The 25,737-nt window shown below is 52.2% G+C and overlaps 1 protein-coding gene across 1 annotated transcript in view; it reads right to left on the reverse strand.

Moving 5' to 3' along the window:
• Nucleotides 1-10,198: 10,198 nt before the first annotated feature.
• Nucleotides 10,199-25,737, reverse strand: part of LOC140430325 (transcription initiation factor TFIID subunit 4-like) — a 510,261-nt gene continuing 494,722 nt past the window's right edge. The window contains exon 16 of the mRNA XM_072517772.1: nucleotides 10,199-10,476. Within this exon, the coding sequence (XP_072373873.1) occupies nucleotides 10,309-10,476 (168 nt within the window). The 3' untranslated portion in view covers nucleotides 10,199-10,308. The remainder of the gene's footprint in view (nucleotides 10,477-25,737) is intronic.

Consider the following 25,737-nt stretch of genomic DNA (forward strand, 5'->3'; position numbering starts at 1 on the left):
AGCACAGACTGGGCAACACAGAGTGAGTAACACAGACTGGGCTGCACAGAGTGGGCACCCCAGAGTGTGCAACACAGGCTGGGCAGCACAGAGTGGGCAACAGAGTGGGCAACACAGACTGGGCAGCACTGAGTGGGCAGCACTGAGTGGGCAGCACTGAGTGGACAGCACAGAGTGGGCAGTACTGAGTAGGCAACACAGAGTTGGCAGCACAAAGTGGGCAGACTGGGCAGCACAGAGTGGGTAACATATACTGGGCAGCACAGGGTGGGCAACACAGAGTGGGCAACACAGAGTGGGTAACACAGAGTGGGCAGAGTGGACAGCACAGAGTGGGCAACACAGAGTGGGTAACACAGACTGGGCAGCACAGAGTGGGCAACACAGAGTGGGCAACACAGAGTGGGCAACACAGACTGGGCAGCACAGACTGGGCAACCCAGAGTGGGCAGCACAGAGTGGGCAGCACAGACTGGGCAACACAGAGTAACACTGACTGGGCAGCACAGAGTGGGCAACACAGAGTGGGCAACACATAGTGGGCAACACAGACTGGGCAGCACTGAGTGAGCAACACAGTTGGTAACATTGAGTGGGCGACACAGACTGGACAGCACAGAGTGGGCAGCACTGAGTGGGCAGCACAGACTGGTCAGCACAGAGTGGGCAGTACTGAGTGGGCAACACAGAGTGGGGCAACGCAGAGGAGACAGCACAGAGTAGGCAGTGCTGAGTGGGCAACACAGAGGGGGCAGCACAAATTGGGACAGAGTGGGCAGCACAAAGTGGGACAACACAGAGTGGACAGCAGAGAGTTGGCAGACAGAGTGGGCAGACAGAGTGGGCAACACAGAGTGGGCAACACAGGCTGGGCAGCACTGAGTGAGCAACACAGAGTTGGTAACACAGAGTGGGCAGCACAGAGTGGGCAACAGAGAGTGGACAGCACAGAGTGGACAGCACAGAGTGGACAGCAGAGAGTGGGCAGCACAGACTGGGCAGCAGAGTGGACAGCACAGAGTGGGCAACACAGGCTGGGCAGCACTGAGTGGGCAACACAGAGTGGGCAACACAGACTGGGCAGCACAGAGTGGGCAACCCAGAGTGGACAGCACAGAGTGGACAGCAGAGAGTGGGCAGCACAGACTGGGCAGCAGAGTGGACAGCACAGAGTGGGCAACACAGGCTGGGCAGCACTGAGTGGGCAACACAGAGTGGGCAACACAGACTGGGCAGCACAGAGTGGGCAGCACAGACTGGGCAACACAGAGTGAGTAACACAGACTGGGCTGCACAGAGTGGGCAACCCAGAGTGTGCAACACAGACTGGGCAGCACAGAGTGGGCAACAGAGTGGGCAACACAGACTGGGCAGCACAGAGTGGGCAGCACTGAGTGGGCAGCACTGAGTGGACAGCACAGAGCGGACAGCACAGAGTTGGCAGTACTGAGTGGGCAACACAGGGTGGGCAGTACTGAGTAGGCAGCCAGAGTTGGCAGCACAAAGTGGGCAGACTGGGCAGCACAGAGTGGGTAACATAGACTGGGCAGCACAGGGTGGGCAACCCAGAGTGGGCAACACAGAGTGGGCAACACAGAGTGGGACAGAGTGGACAGCACAGAGTGGGCAGCACAGACTGGGCAACACAGAGTGGGTAACACAGACTGGGCAGCACAGAGTGGGCAACACAGAGAGGGCAACACAGAGTGGGCAACACAGACTGGGCAGCACAGACTGGGCAACCCAGAGTGGGCAACACAGACTGGGCAGCACAGAGTGGGCAGCGCAGAGTGGGCAGCACAGAGTAACACTGACTGGGCAGCACAGAGTGGGCAACACAGAGTGGGCAACACAGAGTGGGCAACACAGACTGGGCAGCACAGACTGGGCAACCCAGAGTGGGCAGCACAGAGTGGGCAGCACAGACTGGGCAACACAGAGTAACACTGACTGGGCAGCACAGAGTGGGCAACACAGAGTGGGCAACACATAGTGGGCAACACAGACTGGGCAGCACTGAGTGAGCAACACAGTTGGTAACATTGAGTGGGCGACACAGACTGGACAGCACAGAGTGGGCAGCACTGAGTGGGCAGCACAGACTGGTCAGCACAGAGTGGGCAGTACTGAGTGGGCAACACAGAGTGGGGCAACGCAGAGGAGACAGCACAGAGTAGGCAGTGCTGAGTGGGCAACACAGAGGGGGCAGCACAAATTGGGACAGAGTGGGCAGCACAAAGTGGGACAACACAGAGTGGACAGCAGAGAGTTGGCAGACAGAGTGGGCAGACAGAGTGGGCAACACAGAGTGGGCAACACAGGCTGGGCAGCACTGAGTGAGCAACACAGAGTTGGTAACACAGAGTGGGCAGCACAGAGTGGGCAACAGAGAGTGGACAGCACAGAGTGGACAGCACAGAGTGGACAGCAGAGAGTGGGCAGCACAGACTGGGCAGCAGAGTGGACAGCACAGAGTGGGCAACACAGGCTGGGCAGCACTGAGTGGGCAACACAGAGTGGGCAACACAGACTGGGCAGCACAGAGTGGGCAACCCAGAGTGGACAGCACAGAGTGGACAGCAGAGAGTGGGCAGCACAGACTGGGCAGCAGAGTGGACAGCACAGAGTGGGCAACACAGGCTGGGCAGCACTGAGTGGGCAACACAGAGTGGGCAACACAGACTGGGCAGCACAGAGTGGGCAGCACAGACTGGGCAACACAGAGTGAGTAACACAGACTGGGCTGCACAGAGTGGGCAACCCAGAGTGTGCAACACAGACTGGGCAGCACAGAGTGGGCAACAGAGTGGGCAACACAGACTGGGCAGCACAGAGTGGGCAGCACTGAGTGGGCAGCACTGAGTGGACAGCACAGAGCGGACAGCACAGAGTTGGCAGTACTGAGTGGGCAACACAGGGTGGGCAGTACTGAGTAGGCAGCCAGAGTTGGCAGCACAAAGTGGGCAGACTGGGCAGCACAGAGTGGGTAACATAGACTGGGCAGCACAGGGTGGGCAACCCAGAGTGGGCAACACAGAGTGGGCAACACAGAGTGGGACAGAGTGGACAGCACAGAGTGGGCAGCACAGACTGGGCAACACAGAGTGGGTAACACAGACTGGGCAGCACAGAGTGGGCAACACAGAGAGGGCAACACAGAGTGGGCAACACAGACTGGGCAGCACAGACTGGGCAACCCAGAGTGGGCAACACAGACTGGGCAGCACAGAGTGGGCAGCGCAGAGTGGGCAGCACAGAGTAACACTGACTGGGCAGCACAGAGTGGGCAACACAGAGTGGGCAACACATAGTGGTCAACACAGAGTGGGCAGCACAGACTGGGCAGCACTGAGTGAGCAACACAGACTGGGCAGCACAGAGTGGGCAACACAGAGTGGGCAACACAGAGTGGGCAACACAGAGTGGGAAACACAGAGTGGGCAGCACAGAGTGGACAGCACAGAGTGGGCAGCACAGACTGGGCAGCAGAGTGGACAGCACAGAGTGGGCAACACAGACTGGGCAGCACAGAGTGGGCAGCACAGAGTGGGCAACACAGAGTGGACAGCACAGAGTGGGCAACACAGAGTGGGCAGCACAGAGTGGACAGCACAGAGTGGGCAACACAGACTGGGCAGCACTGAGTGAGCAACACAGAGTGGACAGCACAGAGTGGGCAGCACAGACTGGGCAGCAGAGTGGACAGCACAGAGTGGGCAACACAGGCTGGGCAGCATTGAGTGAGCAACACAGAGTTGGTAACACAGAGTGGGTGGCACAGAGTGGGCAACAGAGAGAGGACAGCACAGAGTGGGCAGCACAGACTGGGCAACACAGAGTGGGAACACAGACTGGGCAGCACAGAGTGGGCAACAGAGAGTGGGTAACACAGAGTGGGCAACACAGACTGGGCAGCACAGAGTGGGCAACCCAGAGTGGGTAACACAGACTGGGCAGCACAGAGTGGGCAACACAGAGTGGGCAGCACAGAGTGGGCAACACAGACTGGGCAGCACAGAGTGGGCAACCCAGAGTGGGCAACACAGACTGGGCAGCACAGAGTGGGCAGCGCAGAGTGGGCAGCACAGAGTAACACTGACTGGGCAGCACAGAGTGGGCAACACAGAGTGGGCAACACATAGTGGTCAACACAGAGTGGGCAGCACAGACTGGGCAGCACTGAGTGAGCAACACAGACTGGGCAGCACAGAGTGGGCAACACAGAGTGGGCAACACAGAGTGGGCAACACAGAGTGGGCAGCACAGAGTGGACAGCACAGAGTGGGCAGCACAGACTGGGCAGCAGAGTGGACAGCACAGAGTGGGCAACACAGACTGGGCAGCAAGAGTGGGCAGCACAGAGTGGGCAGCACAGAGTGGGCAACACAGAGTGGACAGCACAGAGTGGACAGCACCGAGTGGGCAGCACAGAGTGGGCAGCACAGAGTGGACAGCACCGAGTGGGCAACACAGACTGGGCAGCACTGAGTGAGCAACACAGAGTGGACAGCACAGAGTGGGCAGCACAGAATGGGCAGCACAGAGTGGGCAACACAGAGTGGACAGCACAGAGTGGGCAACACAGAGTGGGCAGCACAGAGTGGGCAACACAGAGTGGGCAGCACAGAGTTGACAGCACAAGTGCACAGCACAGACTGGGCAGCACAGACTGGGCAGCACAGAGTGGGCAGCACAGAATGGGCAGCAGAGTGGACAGCACAAAGTGGGCAACACAGACTGGGCAGCACAGAGTGGGCAACACAGACTGGGCAGCACAGAGTGGGCAACACAGACTGGGCAGCACAGAGTTGGAGGATGACAAGGTAAAATCAAACACTAGTGTTTTGTGCTTAAACAAAGGCGATTACAATGGGATGAGAAAAGAACTAGCTAAGTTAGACTGGGAGCAAAGACTTCATGTTGAAGCAGTTGAGGAATAGTGGAGAACCTTCCGAGCGATCTTTCACAGTGTTCAGAAAAGGTTCATACCGACAAAAAAGAAAGACGATAGAAAGGGGAAAAATCGACCGTGGATATCTAAGGAGGTGAGGGAGAGTATCAAATTGAAGGGAAAAACATACAATGTGGCAAAAATTAGTGGGAGTCTAGAGGACTGGGAAGTCTTTAGGGGACAACAGAAAGCTACTACAAAATCCATAAAGAGTAAGGTAGACTATGAAAGTAAACTGGCTCAGAACATAAAAGCAGATAATAAAAGCTTCTACAAATATATAAGACAAAAAAGAGTGGCTAAGGTAAATATTGGTCCTTTGGAAGATGAGAAGGGAGATTTAATAATAGGAGACGGGGAAATGGCTGAGGAGCTGAACAGGTTTTTTGGGTCAGTCTTCACAGTGGAGGACACAAATAACATGCCAGTGACTGATGGAAATAAAGATATGATAGGTGAGGACCTTGAGATGATTGTAATCACTAAGGAGGCAGTATTGGGCAAGCTAATGGGGCTAAAGGTAGACAAGTCTCCTGGCCCTGATGGGATGCATCCCAGAGTGTTAAAAGAGATGGCTGGGGAAATTGTAAACGCACTAGTGATAATTTATCAAAATTCACTAGACTCTGGGGTGGTCCCAGAGGATTGGAAAGTGGCAAATGTGACACCACGGTTTAAAAAAGGAGGTCGGCAGAAAGCGGGTAATTATAGGCCGGTAAGCTTAACTTCGGTTGTAGGGAAAATGCTGGAATCTATCATTAAGGAGGAAATAGCGGGGCACCTGGAGGGAAATTGTCCCATTGGGCAGATGCAGCATGGGTTCATAAAGCGTAGGTCGTGTCTGACTAATTTGGTAGAATTTTTTGAGGACGTTACCAGTGCAGTAGATAACGGGGAGCCAATGGATGTGGTATATCTGGATTTCGAGAAAGCTTTTGACAAGGTGCCACACAAAAGGTTGCTGCATAAACTAAAGATGCATGGATTTGAGGGTAAAGTGGTAGCATGGGTAGAGGATTGGTTAACTAATAGAAAGCAGAGAGTGGGGAATAATGGGTGTTTCTCTGTTTGGCAACCTGTAACTAGTGGAGTCCCTCAAGGATCAGTGTTGGGCCCGCAGTTGTTCACAATTTACATAGACGATTTGGAGTTGGGGACCAAGTGCAATGTGTCAAAGTTTGCAGACAACACTAAGATGAGTGGTAAAGCAAAAAGTGCAGAGGATACCGGAAGTCTGCAGAAGGATTTGGATAGGTTAGGTGAATGGGCTAGGGTCTGGCAGATGGAATTCAATGTTGCCAAGTGTGAGGCTATCCATTTTGGGAGGAATGACAGCAGAATGGATTATTATTTAAACGGTAAGATGTTAAAACATGCTGCTGTGCAGAGGGACCTGGGTGTGCTGGTGCACGAGTCGCAAAAAGTTGGTGTTTAAAACAGGTGATTAAGAAGGCTAATCGAGTTTTGTCTTTCATTGCTAGAGGGATGGAGTTCAAGACTAGGGAGGTTATGCTGCAATTGTATAAGGTGTTAGTGAGGCCACATCTGGAGTATTGTGTTCAGTTTTAGTCTCCTTACCTGAGAAAGGACATATTGGCACTGGAGGGAGTGCAGAGGAGATTCACTAGGTTGATCCCAGAGTTGAGGGGATTAGATTATGACGAGAGGTTGAGTAGACTGGGACTGTACTCATTGGAGTTTAGAAGGATGCGGGGGGATCTTATTGAAACATATAAAATTATGAAGGGAATTGATAGGATAGATGCGGGCAGATTGTTTCCACTGGTCGGGGAAAGCAGAACTAGGGGGCATAGCCTCAAAATAAGGGGAACTAGATTTAGGACCGAGTTTAGGAGGAACTTCTTCACCCAAAGGGTTGTGAATCTCTGGAATTCCTTGCCCAGCGAACCAGTTGAGGCTCTATCTTTAAATGTCTTTAAGAAAAAGATAGATACCTTTCTAAAGAATAAAGGGATTCGGGGATATGGTGTACGGGCCGGAGAGTGGAGCTGAGTCCACAAAGATCAGCCATGATCTCATTGAATGGCGGAGCAGGCTCGAGGGGCCAGATCGCCTACTCCTGTTCCTAGTTCTTATGTTCTTATGAGTGGGCAGCACAGACTGGGCAGCACAGAGTGGGCAGCAGAGTGGACAGCACAGACCGGGCAGCACAGAGTGGACAGCAGAGAGTGGGCAACACAGAGTGGGCAGCAGAGTGGACAGCACAGAGTGGGCAACACAGACTGGGCAACACAGAGTGGGCAGCACAGAGTGGGCAACACAGAGTGGACAGCACAGAGTGGGCAACACAGAGTGGGCAGCACAGAGTGGACAGCACAGAGTGGGCAACACAGACTGGGCAGCACTGAGTGAGCAACACAGAGTGGACAGCACAGAGTGGGCAGCCCAGACTGGGCAACACAGAGTGGGTAACACAGAGTGGGCAGCAGAGTGGGCAACACGGAGTGGGCAGCACAGAGCGGACAGCACAGAGTGGGCAGCACAGACTGGGCCGCAGAGTGGGCAACACAGACTGGGCAGCACAGAGTGGGCAGCACAGACTGGGCAACACAGAGTGGGTAACACAGAGTGGGCAGCAGAGAGTGGGCAACACAGAGTGGGCAACACGGAGTGGGCAGCACAGAGTGGACAGCACAGAGTGGGCAACACAGAGTGGGCAACACAGAGTGGGCAGCAGAGTGGACAGCACAGAGTGGGCAACACAGACTGGGCAGCACAGAGTGGGCAGCACAGAGTGGGCAACACAGAGTGGACAGCACAGAGTGGGCAACACAGAGTGGACAGCACAGAGTGGACAGCACAGAGTGGGCAACACAGGCTGGGCAGCACTGAGTGAGCAACACAGAGTGGACAGCACAGAGTGGGCAGCACAGACTGGGCAACACAGAGTGGGTAACACAGAGTGGGCAGCACAGAGTGGGCAACACAGACTGGGCAGCACTGAGTGAGCAACACAGAGTGGACAGCACAGAGTGGGCAGCACAGACTGGGCAACACAGAGTGGGTAACACAGAGTGGGCAGCACAGAGTGGGCAACACGGAGTGGGCAGCACAGAGTGGACAGCACAGAGTGGGCAACACAGAGTGGGCAACACAGAGTGGGCAGCAGAGTGGACAGCACAGAGTGGGCAACACAGACTGGGCAACACAGAGTGGACAGCACAGAGTGGGCAACACAGAGTGGGCAGCATAGAGTGGACAGCACAGAGTGGGCAACACAGGCTGGGCAGCACTGAGTGAGCAACACAGAGTGGACAGTACAGAGTGGGCAGCACAGACTGGGCAACACAGAGTGGGTAACACAGAGTGGGCAGCACAGAGTGGGCAACACAGACTGGGCAGCACTGAGTGAGCAACACAGAGTGGACAGCACAGAGTGGGCAGCACAGACTGGGCAACACAGAGTGGGTAACACAGAGTGGGCAGCACAGAGTGGGCAGCACAGAGTGGGCAGCACAGAGTGGGCAGCACAGAGTGGGCAGCACAGAGCGGACAGCACAGAGTGGACAGCACAGAGTGGGCAGCACAGACTGGGCAGCACAGACTGGGCAGCAGAGTGGGCAACACAGACTGGGCAGCACAGAGTGGGCAGCACTGAGTGGGCAGCACAGAGTGGGCAACCCAGAGTGGGCAATAGAGAGTGGGACAGAGTTGGCAGCACTGAGTGGGACAGACTGGGCAGCACTGACTGGGCAGCACTGACTGGGCAGCATTGAGTGGGCAGCATTGAGTGGGCAGCACTGAGTGGGACAGAGTGGGCAGCACTGACTGGGCAGCACTGACTGGGCAGCATTGAGTGGGCAGCACTGAGTGGGCAGCACAGAGTGGGCAGTACAGAGTGGGCTGGCTGTCTCACCTCGGAGGGGAGTGAGAATGGGGGAGTGCTGAAATTGACATGGAGCTGGGCATCAAGAAGATTGTTAATGACGATGATGTGTGTCCAACTTCTGCCAGACTCCAGTTCTGGGTGAAATAGAAATTGGAGAATTCTAGACCTTTCATTAGGAATAAAACTTCTATTTTAGGTAATATTCAAACTTACTGCTGTTGGTTTTAGAATCATAATCAACAGATTGTAAAAGATACAATATTATTAAAATATCTTTACATGCAATACTTTAATATTCAGAGTATTATCTGGTGTAATGGAGGTGGAGGCAGGGGGAGTTCAATCATGATTATTGATCCATCTGATAAGTGGTCCTTTAACCAGAAAGATTTGGGAGTAACTGAGTTTGACACCTTCTTTAACCAACTGCGGCATCAGCACTGCCACATCACTCCATTGTATTAGGCTTCAAGGTGACAACAACACATTTGAGAGAGAAAGAGAGGTAACTCACTGTTACTGTAACTGGGCTGGCTGACGTATTCCACAATTGCGCTAATTCCTCTACCCATCCTCAAACGGAATTGAGAGAAAAAATTTAAAAGTGAATTTAAACTACATGATTGCCCACACTGGTTGGTACAAATGAACACGCATTGGTGAGTCCAGCGATGCCCACTTGAATCTACCCACGAGCGGTCTTTGCTGAGCAACATTCTGTCCTCACAGCTAAAATATCTCAGGCAATTTCACCAGGTCCCTGCAGTGGAACCATTCATTTTTAGTTTTATAAAGAAACTTTAAATAAAGTTATAAAATGAAAAAATATATATATATTTCCCTTAAACATAAAAGTTTTCAATACTGCCAAAGGCTCTTGAATACAGGCGCAGCAATTCTGACCAACTCCTGGAATAGCTTACAACGTAATAATACATTATGATAAGAAAAAGCAAAAGTATCGGAACAAGACCAAAGACAGCTGTGAAACTGCAGCCTCCCCTTTCCCCACCAAAACCAAGGCGGGGGTGGTGGGGGAGGAGGCACAGAAAAAGGCAAAATTAAAATGTAAAACTGTTAACGCAGCAGGTCCAAGTTTACACTCAGCCGGAGAGGAAGAGGTCAATTATCGATTTGGTCAGGGATCCTTTACCCCTCTGACACAAACTCAGAAGTGTATTCCTGGCTCAGGCACTACCTGTTGTGCATTTGCTACAGTATTTGCTGTCTTCAATATGCATTTACCCACATTGACTGTTCTTTTTTAAAAAATCTCTACTGACAAATGGTCAAGACCTGGGTGGGGAATTGCAGAGAATTTAAACACTGGATGCAAACATTCAGCTGGAGGTATCTAAAGGTTATCAGAGGCTGAGTCTGAGGCAACGGTAAACAAATTTAGATACAAAATGATTTATTTCAGGAAAAGGCACAGACGGCAGTCGCTGAATGCTGATGGCCCCTGTGGATGTAGGTCAGAGGCGCTGAGTCCTTGCCCCCCCACCTGCTACTTCAGCAATGCTCGGTAAAGTCCGAGTGAGTGCCTGGTGCCTCGCTCCTGTTCCATGTAGAAGATGAAGTCCCTGAGGTTCACTCGAGTTACCCTCTGTCGGGTGAATTGGCGAGAAGAGGCCGGTCCGGATCCTGCCTGGGCGCCTGATGTGGGACCCCTGCCCTGTGAGGGGGAGAGACAAAGGTCAAAGTGGGAATTAAAGGCAACTTCCACGGTTATTCATCGCTTAATAAACATTCTATTTATCCTTCAGCCCTCCGTGACTGCACTGTGTTTGGTAAACCTCAGCTTCTGTTGCTCAAGCAATGTTCATGATGTGAGAGTCAAGACTGGCGAATGGCTGGTCAACCATAAAAATATCGCGGCTGAGTCAAATTCTGGACACATCCAACATAATCCAGCCTGGATTACTGGACATTGAGCATGAATCATACTTGATTTCTCCCCACCTCCATTCCTAGGAATGGAATGTCAGCACACTAGGAAGCTCAGAGGTACAGAGGGACCTTGGGGTGCTTGTCCACAGATCCCTGAAGGCGGCGGGTGAATAGGGCCGTTAAGAAGGTATACGGGATACTTGCCTTTATCAGTCATGGCACAGATTATAAGAGCGGGGAAGTTATGTTGCAGCTGTACAGAACGTGGTGAGGCCACAGCTGGAGTTCTGGGGGCAGTTCTGGTCACTGCTCGATAGGAAGGATGTGATTGCACTGGAGGGGGTGCAGAGGAGATTCACCAGGATGGTGCCAGGGAGTGAGCATTTCAGCTTTGAAGAGATGCTGGATAAGGTCAGGGTGTTTTCTTTGGAGCAGAGAAGGTTGAGGAGGGGACTGGATTGAGGTGGATAAGATTATGAGGGGCATGGACACGGTGGATAGGGAGCAGCTGTTCCCCTGAGTTGAAGGGTCAATAACGAGGGGGGCATAATTTTAAGGTGAAAGGCAGGAGGTTTAGGGGGGATTTGAAGAAATGTTTTTTCACCCAGAGGGCGGTGGGAATCTGGGGTACGCTGCCTGGGGGCGGGGGGAATCTGGGGTACGCTGCCTGGGACTGGTGGGAATCTGGGGTACGCTGTCTGGGGCGGTGGGAATCTGGGGTACGCTGCCTGGGGGCGGTGGGAATCTGGGGTACGATGCCTGGGGGCGGTGGGAATCTGGGGTATGCTGCCTGGGGGCGGTGGGAATCTGGGGTACGCTGCCTGGGGGCGGTGGGAATCTGGGGTACGCTGCCTGGGGGGGGTGGGAATCTGGGGTACGCTGCCTGGGGGCGGTGGGAATCTGGGGTACGCTGTCTGGGGGCGGTGGGAATCTGGGGTATGCCGCCTGGGGGAGGTGGGAATCTGGGGTACGCTGCCTGGGGGCGGTGGGAATCTGGGGTACGCTGCCTGGGGCGGTGGGAATCTGGGGGATGCTGCCTGGGACTGGTAGGAATCTGGGGTACGATGCCTGGGGGCGGTGGGAATCTGGGGTACGCTGCCTGGGGGCGGTGGGAATCTGGGGTACGCTGCCTGGGGGCAGTGGGAATCTGGGGTACGCTGCCTGGGGGCGGTGGGTATCTGGGGTACGCTGCCTGGGGGCGGTGGCGCTGCCTGAGAGCGGTGGGAATCTGGGGTACACTGCCTGGGGGCGGTGGGAATCTGGGGTACGCTGCCTGAGGGCAGTTGGAATCTGGGGTACGCTGCATGAGGGCGGTGGCGCTGCCTGAGGGTGGTGGGAATCTGGGATACGCTGCCAGGGACCGGTGGGAATCTGGGGTACGCTGCCTGGGGGCGGTGGCGCTGCCTGGGGGCGGGGGAATCTGGGGTACGCTGCCTGGGACTGGTGGGAATCTGGGGTACGATGCCTGGGGCGGTGGGAATCTGGGGTATGCTGCCTGGGGGCGGTGGGAATCTGGGGGACGCTGCCTGGGGGCAGTTGGAATCTGGGGTACGCTGCCTGGGGCGGTGGGAATCTGGGGTACGCTGCCTGGGGGTGGTGGGAATCTGGGGTACGCTGCCTGGGGGTGGTGGGAATCTGGGGGACGCTGCCTGGGGGCAGTTGGAATCTGGGGTACGCTGCCTGGGGCGGTGGGAATCTGGGGTACGCTGCCTGGGGGCGGTGGGAATCTGGGGTACGCTGCCAGGGACCGGTGGGAATCTGGGGTGCGCTGCCAGGGACCGGTGGGAATCTGGGGTACGCTGCCTGGGGGCGGTGGCGCTGCCTGGGGGCGGTGGGAATCTGGGGTACGCTGCCTGAGGGCGGTGGGAATCTGGGGTACGCTGCCAGGGACCGGTGGGAATCTGGGGTACGCTGCCTGGGGGCAGTGGCGCTGCCTGGGGGCAGTGGCGCTGCCTGGGGGCGGTGGGAATCTGGGGTACGCTGCCTGGGGGTGGTGGAAATCTGGTGTACGCAGCCTGGGCGCGGTGGGAATCTGGGGTACGCTGCCTGGGGGCAGTGGGAATCTGGGGTACGCTGCCTGGGCACGGTGGGAATCTGGGGTACGCTGCCTGGGGGCGGTGGCGCTGCCTGGGGGCGGTGGCGCTGCCTGGGGGCGGTGGGAATCTGGGGTACGCTGCCTGGGGGTGGTGGGAATCTGGGGTACGCTGCCTGGGCGCGGTGGGAATCTGGGGTACGCTGCCTGGGGACGGTGGGAATCTGGGGTACGCTGCCTGGGCGCGGTGGGAATCTGGGGTACGCTGCCTGGGGACGGTGGGAATCTGGGGTACGCTGCCTGGGCGCGGTGGGAATCTGGGGTACGCTGCCTGGGGGCGGTGGGAATCTGGGGGACGCTGCCTGGGGGTGGTGGGAATCTGGGGGACGCTGCCTGGGGGCAGTTGGAATCTGGGGTACGCTGCCTGGGGCGGTGGGAATCTGGGGTACGCTGCCTGGGGGCGGTGGGAATCTGGGGTACGCTGCCTGGGGGCGGTGGGAATCTGGGGTACGCTGCCTGGGGGCGGTGGGAATCTGGGGCACGCTGCCTGGGGGCGGTGGGAATCTGGGGCACGCTGCCTGGGGGCGGTGGGAATCTGGGGTACGCTGCCTGGGGGCGGTGGGAATCTGGGGCACGCTGCCTGGGGGCGCTGGGAATCTGGGGTACGCTGCCTGGGGGCGGTGGCTGAGGAAGGAAACCTCACAATCTTTCAAAAATACTTGGATGAGAACTTGAAATGCCATCACATTCTAGTCTATGGCCAAGTGCTGGGAAGTGGGATTAGTGAAGATTGAGAGTAGTTTTTTTGTCAGTGCAGGCTCGATGGGCTGAAGAGCCTCTTCTGTTCTGTCTGATTCTCTGACATGTTACATGACCCTCCTCCAAACAAAACTAAAACCTGTTAACAGGGACAAATGGTGCCTTGGCAATGTCAAAGGAGTGTCTGGGCAATCGGAGAGCAAGTGAGGAGTCTGTGGGAGAGGGGTCGGTGGGTGTGGGAGGAATGGTTTTCAGCTAGGGACACTCAGCAAGTCGTCAGTAAGAAGAAAGATGCATTCTTTTGACGCAAATCCTGGAAACCAGAAGATAATCGGCCCTTCAACAGCCTCAACAACTGAGGGAAGAAATAATCGAAGAACGTTGTTTACTTTAAAGTAAATCTCAAGTTATCAGTGAACATTTTTCTTTTCCTACAGTCTGCCTCACATATGGAGAAGAACACCTTTAATAAAGTAACTGCACCTTAAGGAACTCAAACAGAGGCCAACGTTGTCTGTAGCCATAGTAACAAATTAGTGAGCAGCATACACCAAGGGAAAAACACAAGGAAATAGCCCTGCGGTAATGTACCACATAGTTACCCACACTGCAGGCTCTCTCAGCTCCGCTCAATTTCCATCCCGCCCCCAGCCTGCATTTCCTTTTGTCCCCAGGTGCGAGCTTGCTTGTGTATATGTGCGTATAGAATATATATTATACATATATATATATATAGAGAGAGAGAGAGATTTCAATTCCATTCAGGGATGTGCATCATATTCTGCCGTCAGGGCTGCTTATGTTAAACAAAGCCAGCCTTGTTTGTGGGCTGCTTGCCTGCAGGCAGCCTCCTCCAGCCAAGAGGGCGGAACAGCTTGGTGCTAGCCCTGGCTGCAGCTGCTGTTCCCTTATCCTCTGATCAGATGCCAGGAAGCGATCAAGCAAGGGTGTGTCAAATGACGGTGGTTTTTGCAAAACAATTTTGTTTTACCCAGGGTGGAACCACCTCACTTCTTCCTTATGCTCTCAGCTACCAACTATGTGGCTGACTGTGCTACACCAGCTGAGAAGGGAGTGGGCTCCAACGCAGACCCCGCACTGCAAAAGAAACAAGGGTTGGGAAGGGGAGGCAAAAAACCCCAAGGAACTGTAACAGAAACAATCAATTATCAATGATATTAGAACAAGGCAATGCTCTGCCTTAGAGGAAAAAACAGCATGTGGATCACTTTGGGGAATAGCAAGATTCCATACATTATAGGGAAGAGCCCTGCATTACTATAGGTAACAGCGGGCCTGTGTGTGTTATGGAGAACAGCAAATAACTGCTCCCAAGGTGCTTTAGAGGAGCATCGTGGGTGGCACGGTAGCACAGTGGTTAGCACTGTTGCTTCACAGCGGCAGGGTCGCAGGTTCGATTCCGGCTTGGGTCACTGTCTGTGCAGAGTCTGCACGTTCTCCCCGTGTCTGCGTGGGTTTCCTCCGGGTGCTCCGGTTTCCTCCCACAAGTCCCGAAAGACGCGCTGTTAGGTGAATTGGACATTCTGAATTCTCCCTCCGTGTACCCGAACAGGCGGCGGAATGTGGCGACTGGGGATTTTCACAGTAACTTCATTGCGGTGTTAATGTAAGCCTAGTTTAGATTATTAAATTATGAAGCCAAGCATGACATTGAACCAAACATAAAGATATCAGGTCAGATGGATTGAGGTAGATTTTACGAGTAGTGGTGGCACGGTGGCGCAGTGGTTAGCACTGCTGCATCACGCCGCTGAGGTCTCGGGTTCAATCCCGGTCCTGGGTCACTGACTGTGTGGGGTTTGTACATTCTCCCCGTGTCTGCAAAGGGCACAACCTAAAGCTGTGCGGGGTGGGTGAACTGGCCACGCTAAATTGCCCCTTAATTGGAAACAAAATTATTGGGTACTGTAAATTTATATTAAAAAAAGGTTTTACGTTGAAGGAGGAGAGCACAGTAAAGAGGCACAGGGAGGGAATTCCACAGCTTGAGGCTGAGGAAACTGAAGGCAAGGCCTCCAAGAGTACAGCAATTAAAATCAGGAATGCAAAGGAGGCCAGAATCAGATGAGCTCAGATCTCGTGGGTGGTTATGGGCTGGAGGCAGTTACAGCGATAGGGAGGGCAAGGCCGTGGAAAGAATTTGCAAATAAGCATGAGAACATTAAAGTCAAGTTAATGGGCACGATCTACCAGCCTCGCAGCGCCCAAAAAGCAGCGTGCCGCAGCCGGTAAATGACGGCAGGCCCCGCTCCCGGGATCAACCCATCTCGCCATGCTTTGAGAGGTCTAACCCAATCTCACGAGACGATACATTGTGGGCGGGATCACGCTTTGGCAAATCTGCATATTAGAGCAAGACAGCTAGTCTCACTTTAATGTGGAGTTCCCTGAGGTAGCCAAGGCGTTGGGATCTATCCTCGGAGACCTCTGGCGAGCGCTGTTCAGCACTGGTCCCCATAAACGGGGATCAGATGGAATGGCACTTGTGGGGGTCTCCCAAGGGATTGGAGGCCCCCAGATCCCGGTGCCACCTTGGCACTGTCAAGCTGCCGTGGGGGGTGGGGTTCAGAGGTCACGTGAGGGCTCAAGAGATTAGGACGCCATTGAACTCTCCGTGCGCTGAGGAGTTTCAGCGAGCGGGGTGCCGGGAACGTGGCTAAGTGCAGCCTCGGCCCCGCATTCCTCACTCAGGCTCGTATCTAATGAGAGTTGTGTAAGATAGCGTTGTGTTTCTCTGTGCTGAGCTGGGAAAGACGTGGCTAAACAGGCTCGCTGTGGGACATAGTTCCCATTTTATACTAATCATTTTTATTGTCACAAGTAGGCTTACATTGACACTGCAATGAAGTTACTGTGAAAAGCCCCTAGTCGCCACATTCCGGCGCCTGTTCGGGTTCACTGAGGGAGAATTCAGATTGTCCAATTCACCTAACAGCACGTCTTTCGGGACTTGTGGGAGGAAACCGGAGCGTCCGGAGGAAACCCACACAGACACGGGGAGAACGTGCAGACTCCGCACAGACAGTGACCCAAGCCGGGAATCGAACCTGGTGCTGTGAAGCAACAGTGAGAACCACTGTGCTACCATTCAATCGTGCCCATTGTTTTACTAGGAACCAATGTAGGTCAGCGAGCACGGGTGATAGGGGAATGGGACTTGGTGCAGGTTAGCACACGGACAACAGAGTTTTGCATAGCCTCAATTTTAATGAGGGTACAATGTGGGAGACCACAGCCAGGGGTGCATTGGAGTGGCCAGGTCCAGAGATAAAGCCATGCATGAGGGTTTGAACAGCAGGTGAGTTGATGAGAAAATTCAGATGAATGTCTGGAAGGGTGGAGGTGTAATACATAGAACATAGAAAATACAGCACAGAACAGGCCCTTCGGCCCACGATGTTGTGCCGAACCTTTGTCCGAGATTAATCATAGATTATCATTGAATTTACAGTGCAGAAGGAGGCCATTCGGCCCTTTGAGTCTGCACCGGCTCTTGGAAAGAGCACCCTACCCAAACTCAACACCTCCACCCAACACCAAGGGCAATTTGGACATTAAGGGCAATTTATCATTGGCCAATTCACCTAACCCGCACATCTTTGGACTGTGGGAGGAAACCTGAGCACCCGGAGGAAACCCACGCACACGGGGAGGACGTGCAGACTCCGCACAGACAGTGACCCAAGCCGGAATCGAACCTGGGACCCTGGAGCTGTGAAGCAATTGTGCTATCCACAATGCTACCGTGCTGCCCTTGAGAACAAATAAATCTACACTATATCATTTTACCGTAATCCATGTACCTATCCAATAGCTGCTTGAAGGTCCCTAATGTTTCCAACTCAACTACTTCCACAGGCAGTGCATTCCATGCCCCCACTACTCTCTGGGTAAAGAACCTACCTCTGATATCCCTCCTATATTTTCCACCTTTCACCTTAAATTTATGTCCCCTTGTAATGGTTTGTTCCACCCGGGGAAAAAGTCTCTGACTGTCTACTCTATCTATTCCCCTGATCATCTTATAAACCTCTATCAAGTCGCCCCTCATCCTTCTCCGTTCTAATGAGAAAAGGCCTAGCACCCTCAACCTTTCCTCGTAAGACCTACTCTCCCATTCCAGGCAACATTCTGGTAAATCTTCTTTGCACCTTTTCCAAAGCTTCCACATCCTTCCTAAAATGAGGCGACCAGAACTGTACACAGTACTCCAAATGTGGCCTTACCAAAGTTTTGTACAGCGGCATCATCACCTCACGGCTCTTAAATTCAATCCCTCTGTTAATGAACGCGAGCACACCATAGGCCTTCTTCACAGCTCTATCCACTTGAGTGGCAACTTTCAAAGATGTATGAACAGTGACCCCAAGATCTCTCTACTCCTCCACATTGCCAAGAACTCTACCGTTAACCCTGTATTCCGCATTCATATTTGTCCTTCCAAAATGGACAACCTCACACTTTTCAGGGTTAAACTCCATCTGCCACTTCTCAGCCCAGCTCTGCATCCTATCTATGTCTCTTTGCAGCCGACAACAGCCCTCCTTACTATCCACAACTCCACCAATCTTCGTATCGTCTGCAAATTTACTGACCCACCCTTCAACTCCCTCATCCAAGTCATTAATGAAAATCACAAACAGCAGAGGACCCAGAACTGATCCCTGCGGTACGCCACTGGTAACTGGGATCCAGGCTGAATATTTTCCATCCACCACCACTCTCTGACTTCTATCGGTTAGCCAGTTCGTTATCCAACTGGCCAAATTTCCCACTATCCCATGCCTCCTTACTTTCTGCAGAAGCCTACCATGGGGAACTTTATCAAATGCCTTACTAAAATCCATGTACACTACATCCACTGCTTTACCTTCATCCACATGCTTGGTCACCTCCTCAAAGAATTCAATAAGATTTGTAAGGCAAGACCTACCCCTCACAAATCCGTGCTGACTATCCCTAATCAAGCAGTGTCTTTCCAGATGCTCAGAAATCCTATCCTTCAGTACCCTTTCCATTACTTTGCCTACCACCGAAGTAAGACTAACTGGCCTGTAATTCCCAGGGTTATCCCTAGTCCCTTTTTTGAACAGGGGCACGACATTTGCCACTCTCCAATCCCCTGGTACCACTCCTGTTGACAGTGAGGACGAAAAGATCATTGCCAACGGCTCTGCAATTTCATCTCTTGCTTCCCATAGAATCCTTGGATATATCCCGTCAGGCCCGGGGGACTTGTCTATCCTCAAGTTTTTCAAAATGCCCAACACATCTTCCTAACAAGTATTTCCTCGAGCTTACCAATCTGTTTCACACTGTCCTCTCCAACAATATCGCCCCTCTCATTTGTAAATACAGAAGAAAAGTACTCGTTCAAGACCTCTCCTATCTCTTCAGACTCAATACACAATCTCCCGCTACTGTCCTTGATCGGACCTACCCTCGCTCCAGTCATTCTCATATTTCTCACATATGTGTAAAAGGCCTTGGGGTTTTCCTTGATCCTACCCGCCAAAGATTGTTCATGCCCTCTCTTAGCTCTCCTAATCCCTTTCTTCAGTTCCCTCCTGGCTATCTTGTATCCCTCCAATGCCCTGTCTGAACCTTGTTTCCTCAGCCTTACATAAGTCACCTTTTTCCTCTTAACAAGACATTCAACCTCTCTTGTCAACCATGGTTCCCTCACTCGACCATCTCTTCCCTGCCTGACAGGGACATACATATCAAGGACACGTAGCACCTGTTCCTTGAACAAGTTCCACATTTCACCCGTGTCCTTCCCTGCCAGCCTGTGTTCCCAACTTATGCACTTCAATTCTTGTCTGACAACATCGTATTTACCCTTCCCCCAATTGTAAACCTTGCCCTGTTGCACGTACCTATCCCTCTCCATTACTAAAGTGAAAGTCACAGAATAGTGGTCACTATCTCCAAAATGCTCCCCCACTAACAAATCTATCACTTGCCCTGGCTCATTACCCAGTACTAAATCCAATATTGCCCCTCCTCTGGTCGGACAATCTACATACTGTGTTAGAAAAACTTCCTGGACACACTGCACAAACACCACCCCATCCAAACTATTTGATCTAAAGAGTTTCCACTCAATATTTGGGAAGTTAAAGTCGCCCATGACAATTACCCTATGACTTCTGCACCTTTCCAAAATCTGTTTCCCAATCTGATCCTCCACATCTCTGCTACTATTGGGGGGCCTATCGAAAACTCCTAACAAGGTGACTGCTCCTTTCCTATTTCTGACTTCAACCCATACTACCTCAGTAGGCTGATACTCCTCGAACTGCCTTTCTGCAGCTGTTATACTATCTCTAATTAATAATGCCACCCCCCACCTCTTTTACCACCCTCCCTAATCTTATTGAAACATCTATAACCAGGGACCTCCAACAACCATTTCTGCCCCTCTTCTATCCAAGTTTCCGTGATGGCCACCACGTCGTAGTCCCAAGTACCGATCCATGCCTTAAGTTCACCCACCTTATTCCTGATGCTTCTTGCGTTGAAGTATACACACTTCAACCCATCTCCGTGCCTGCAAGTACTCTCCTTTGTCAGTGGTCCCTTCCCCACTGCCTCATTACACGCTTTGGCGTCCTGAATATCGGCTACCTTAGTTGCTGGACTACAAATCCGGTTCCCATTCCCCTGCCAAATTAGTTTAAACCCTCCCGAAGAGTACTAGAAAACCTCCCTCCCAGGATATTGGTGCCCCTCTGGTTCAGATGCAACCCGTCCTGCTTGTACAGGTCCCACCTTCCCCAGAATGCGCTCCAATTATCCAAATACCTGAAGCCCTCCCTCCTACACCATTCCTGCAGCCACGTGTTCAACTGCACTCTCTCCCGATTCCTAGCCTCGCTATCACGTGGCACCGGCAACAAACCAGATATGACAACTCTGTCTGTCCTGGCTTTTAACTTCCAGCCTAACTCCCTAAACTCGTTTATTACCTCCACACCCCTTTTCCTACCTATGTCGTTGGTACCAATGTGCACCACGACTTCTGGCTGCTCACCCTCCCCCTTAAGGATCCTGAAGACACGATCCGAGACATCCCTGGCCCTGGCACCCGGGAGGCAACATACCTTCCGGGAGTCTCGCTCGCGACCACAGAATCTCCTATCTATTCCCCTAACCATTGAATCTCCTACAACTATTGCTTTTCTATTCTTCCCCCTTCCTTTCTGAGCCCCAGAGCCAGACTCAGTGCCAGAGACCTGGCCGCTAGGGCCTTCCCCCGGTAGGTCATCCCCCGCAACAGCATCCAAAACGGTATATTTGTTTTGAAGGGGAACGGCCACGAGGGATCCCTGCACTTTCTGCCTGTTTGTTTTTTTCCCCCTGACTGTAACCCAGCTATTCTTGTCCTGTACCTTGGGTGTGGTTACCTCCTTGTAACTCTTCTCAATCACCCCCTCTGCCTCCCGGATGATCCGAAGTTCATCCAGCTTCAGCTCCAGTTCCCTAACACGGTCTTTGAGGAGCTGAAGTTGGGTGCACTTCCCGCAGGTATAGTCAGTGGGGACACCGGTGGTATCCCTCACCACCCACATCCTACAGGAGGAGCATGTAACTGGCCTAGCCTCCATCCCCTCTTACCTCACAGAATATAGCTGCCCTGTGGACTAACTAGATCTCCGCCCTCCGACCCTGCTCCCAGTCAGCTACACTTTCTGTAAACTCCTGGCTCTCTTCGCACTCTTTGCGGAAATGTCGGAAACAAAATGAAAGGAGCACCTTACTCCCTCCTCACCTAACTCCCTCGGTCACCAAACTCTCACTATCGCACTCAAATGCACCAAATTCCGCACTCAGTGCAAACAGTGTAATGGTCTTAATGATGGCACAAATATGAGGTTGAAATCTCGGGATCAAATGTGACGCTAAGGTTGTGAACACTTTGGCTTAATATCAGACTACTGCCAGGGAGACAGGTGGAGTTGGTAGTTAGGGAGTCTAGTCTGGAGCAGGACCAAAAATAATGGCTTCAGTCTTCCCAATATTCAAAAGGAAGGAATTTCTGGTCACCCAGTACTGGATTTTGCATGAGCAGTCTGATCATTTAGCAATTGGGAAAGAATCAAGAGAATTGCTGGTGAGGTAGAGCTTGTGTCTTGAGTGAATATATGCAAATTAAAGCTGTGCTTTTCAATAATGTCGCTAAGGAGCGAGAAAGTAGTGATATTGTAGCACCATAGTTACCCAAACATCAATTGGGGAGAAGTTAGCATAAAGTGTAAGGAGGGGGAAGAATTTTTGAAATGTGTTTAGGAGAACTTCCCTCACCAGTATATTCTCAGTCTAACTAGGATTGCTGGTTTAAGGTGCAGATTTAAAAAGAGCGGGAGCTGTGAGCCAGAGCGAAAATTTAAAAAGAGCGGGAGATGAGAGTTAGAGCGGAGATTTAAAAAGAGCGGGAGATGAGAGACAGCGGAGATTGAAGAAGAGCGGGAGCTGAGAGTTAGAACATAGAACATAACAGCGCAGTACAGGCCCTTCGGCCCTCGATGATGCGCCGACCTGTGAAACCACTCGAAAGCCCATCTACACTATTCCCTTATCGTCCATATGTCTATCCAATGACCATTTAAATACCCTTAGTGTTGGTGAGTCCACTACTGTTGCAGGCAGGGCATTCCACGCCCTTACTACTCTCTGAGTAAAGAACCTACCTCTGACATCTGTCCTATATCTATCTCCCCTCAATTTAAATCTATGTTCCCTCGTGCTAGACATCACCATCCGAGGAAAAAGGCTCTCACTGTCCACCCTATCCAATCCTCTGACCATCTTGTATGCCTCAATTAAGTCACCTCTTAACCTTCTTCTCTCTAACGAAAACAGCCTCAAGTCCCTCAGCCTTTCCTCATAAGATCTTCCCTCCATACCAGGCAACATTCTGGTAAATCTCCTCTGCACCCTTTCCAATGCTTCCACATCCTTCCTATAATGTGGCGACCAGAATTGCACGCAATACTCCAAATGCGGCTGCACCAGAGTTTTGTACAGCTGCAACATGACCACATGGCTCCGAAACTCAATCCCTCTACCAATAAAAGCTAACACACCGTACGCCTTCTTAACAACCCTCTCAACCTGGGTGGCAACTTTCAAGGATCTATGTACATGGACACCGAAATCTCTCTGCTCATCCACACTGCCAAGAATCTTACTATTATCCGAGTACTCAGTCTTCCTGTTATTCCTTCCAAAATGAATCACTTCACACTTTTCTGCATTAAACTCCATTTGCCACCTCTCAGCCCAGCACTGCAGCTTATCTATGTCCCTCTGTAACTTGTAACATCCTTCCGCACTGTCCACAACTCCACCGACTTTAGTGTCATCTGCAAATTTACTCACCCATCCTTCTACACCCTCCTCCAGGCCATTTATAAAAATGACAAACAGAAGTGGCCCCAAAACAGATCCTTGTGGTACACCACTAGTAACTGGACTCCAGTCTGAACACTTCCCATCAACCAACACTCTTTGTCTTCTTCCAGCTAGCCAATTTCTGATCCAAACTGCTAAATCTCCTTGAATCCCATGCTTCCGTATTTTCTGCAGTAGCCTACCGTGGGGAACCTTATCAAACGCTTTACTGAAATCCATATACACCACATCAACTGCTTTACCCTCATCCAACTGTTTGGTCACCTTCTCAAAGAACTCAATAAGGTTTGATTTAAAAAGAGCGGGAGCTGTGAGTCAGAGAGGAGATTGAAAAAGAGTGGGAGCTAAGAGTCAGAGAAGGGATTGCAAAAGAGCGGGAGCTGAGTGTCAGAGCGCAGATTGAAAAAGAGCGGGAGCTGAGAGTTAGAGCAGAGATTTAAAAAGAGCGGGAGCAGTGAGTCAGATCGGAAATTTAAAAAGCACGGGAGCTGAGAGTCAGTGCGGAGATTTAAAAAGAGCGGGAGCTGAGTGTCAGAGCGCAGACTGAAAAAGAGCGGGAGCTGAGAGTTAGAGCAGAGATTTAAAAAGAGCGGGAGCAGTGAGTCAGAGCGGAAATTTAAAAAGCACGGGAGCTGAGAGTCAGTGCGGAGATTTAAAAAGAGCGGGAGCTGAGAGTCAGAGAAGGGATTGAAAAAGAGCGGGAGCTGAGAGTCAGAGTGGAGATTTAAAAAGAGCGGGAGCTGAGAGTCAGAGCAGAACTTTAAAAAGAGCGGGAGCTGAGAGTCAGAGAAGGGATTGAAAAAGAGCGGGAGCTGAGAGTCAGAGTGGAGATTTAAAAAGAGCCTGAGCTGAGAGTCAGAGCGGAGATTTACAAAGCGCAGGAGCTGCGAGTCGGAGCGGCGATCTAAAAAGAGCGGGAGCTGAGAGTCGGAGCGGAGATTTAAAAAGAGCCGGAGCTGAGAGTCAGAGCGGAGATTCAAAAAGAGCGGGAGCTGAGAGTCAGAGCGCAGATTTAAAAAGAGCGGGAGCTGAGAGTCAGAGCGCAGGTTTAAAAAGCGCAGCAGCTGAGAGTCAGAGCGGAGATTTAAAAAGCGCCGGAGCTGCCAGTCGGAGCGGTGATTTAAAAATGGCGGGAGTTGCGAGTCGGAGCGGAGATTTAAAAAGAGCTGGAGCTGAGAGTAAGAGCGGAGATTTAAAAAGAGCGGGAGCTGCGAGTCGGAGCGGAGATTTAAAAAGAGCTGGAGCTGAGAGTAAGAGCGGAGATTTAAAAAGAGCTGGAGCTGAGAGTCAGAGCGCAGATTTAGAAAAGAGCGGGAGCTGAGAGTCAGAGCGGAGATTTAAAAAGAGCGGGAGCTGAGAGTCAGAGCGGTGATTTAAAAAGAGCGGGAGCTGAGAGTCAGAGCGGAGATTTAAAAAGAGCGGGAGCTGAGAGTCAGAGTGAGGATTTAAAAAGAGCTGGAGCTGCGAGTCGGAGCGGAGATTTAAAAAGAGCGGAAGCTGAGAGTCAGAGCGGAGATTTAAAAAGAGCGGGAGCTGAGAGTCAGAGCAGAGATTTAAAAAGCGCGGAACTGTGAGTCAGAGCGGAGATATAAAAAGAGCAGGAGCTGAGAGTCAGAGCGGGAGATTAATAAAGAGCAGGAGCCGAGAGTCAGAGCGGAGATTTCAAAAGAGCGGGAGCTGAGAGTCAGAGTGGAGATTTAAAAAGAGCGGGAGCTGAGAGTCGGCGAGGAGATTTCAAAAGGGCGGGAGCTGAGAGTCAGAGAAGGGATTAAAAAAGAGCGGGAGTTGAGAGTCAGACCGGAGATTTAAAAAGAGCGGGACCTGAGAGCCAGAGTGGGAGATTTAAAAAGAGCGGGAGCTGAGAGTCGGCGAGGAGATTTAAAAAGGGCGGGAGCTGAGAGTCAGAGAAGGGATTGAAAAGAGCGGGAGTTGAGAGTCAGAGCGGGAGATTTTAAAAAAGCGGGAGCTGAGAGTCAGAGAGGAGATTTAAAAAGAGCGGAAGCTGCGAGCCAGAGCGGGAGATTTAAAAAGAGCGGGAGCTGGGAGTCAGCGAGGAGATTTAAAAAGGGCGGGAGCTGCGAGTCAGAGAAGGGATTGAAAAAGAGCGGGAATTGAGAGTAAGAGAGGGAGTTTTAAAAAGAGCGGGAGCTGAGAGTCAGGGGGAGATTTGAAAAGAGCGGGAGCTGAGAGTCAGAGCGGGAGATATAAAAAGAGCGGGAGCTCAGAGTCAGAGCGGGAGATTTATAAAGAGCGGGAGCTGAGAGTCAGATCGGGAGATTTAAAAAGAGCGGGAGCTGAGAGTTTGTGGGCAGCACAGTGGTTAGCACTGTGGCTTCACAACGCCAGGGTCCCAGGTTTGATTCCCTGCAGGGTCACTGTCTGTGCGGAGTCTGCATGTTCTCCCCGTGTCTGCGTGGGTTTCCTCCGGGTGCTTCGGTTTCCTCCCACAGTCCAAAGATGTGCAGGTTAGGTGAATTGGGCATGCTAAAATTGCCCTTAGTGTCCAAAAAAGAGTGGGAGGGGTTATTGGGTTACGGGGATAGCGTGGAAGTGAGGGCTTAAGTGGGTCGGTGCAGACTCGATGGGCCGAATGGCCTCCTTCTGCACTGTATGTTCTATGTTCATACCTATGTTCTATGTCAGTGCGGGAGATTTAAAAAGAGCGGGAGCTGAGAGTCAGCGTGGAGGTTTAAAAAGAGCGGGAGCTGTGAGTTAGAGCGGGAGATTTAAAAAGAGCGGGAGGTGAGTGTCAGAGCGGGAGATTTAAAAAGAGCGGGAGTTGAGAGTCAGAGCGGAGATTTAAAAAGAGCGGGAGCT

Source organism: Scyliorhinus torazame, chromosome 10 (genome assembly GCF_047496885.1).
Source record: "Scyliorhinus torazame isolate Kashiwa2021f chromosome 10, sScyTor2.1, whole genome shotgun sequence".
In the NCBI taxonomy this organism is placed as follows: Eukaryota; Metazoa; Chordata; class Chondrichthyes; order Carcharhiniformes; family Scyliorhinidae; genus Scyliorhinus; species Scyliorhinus torazame.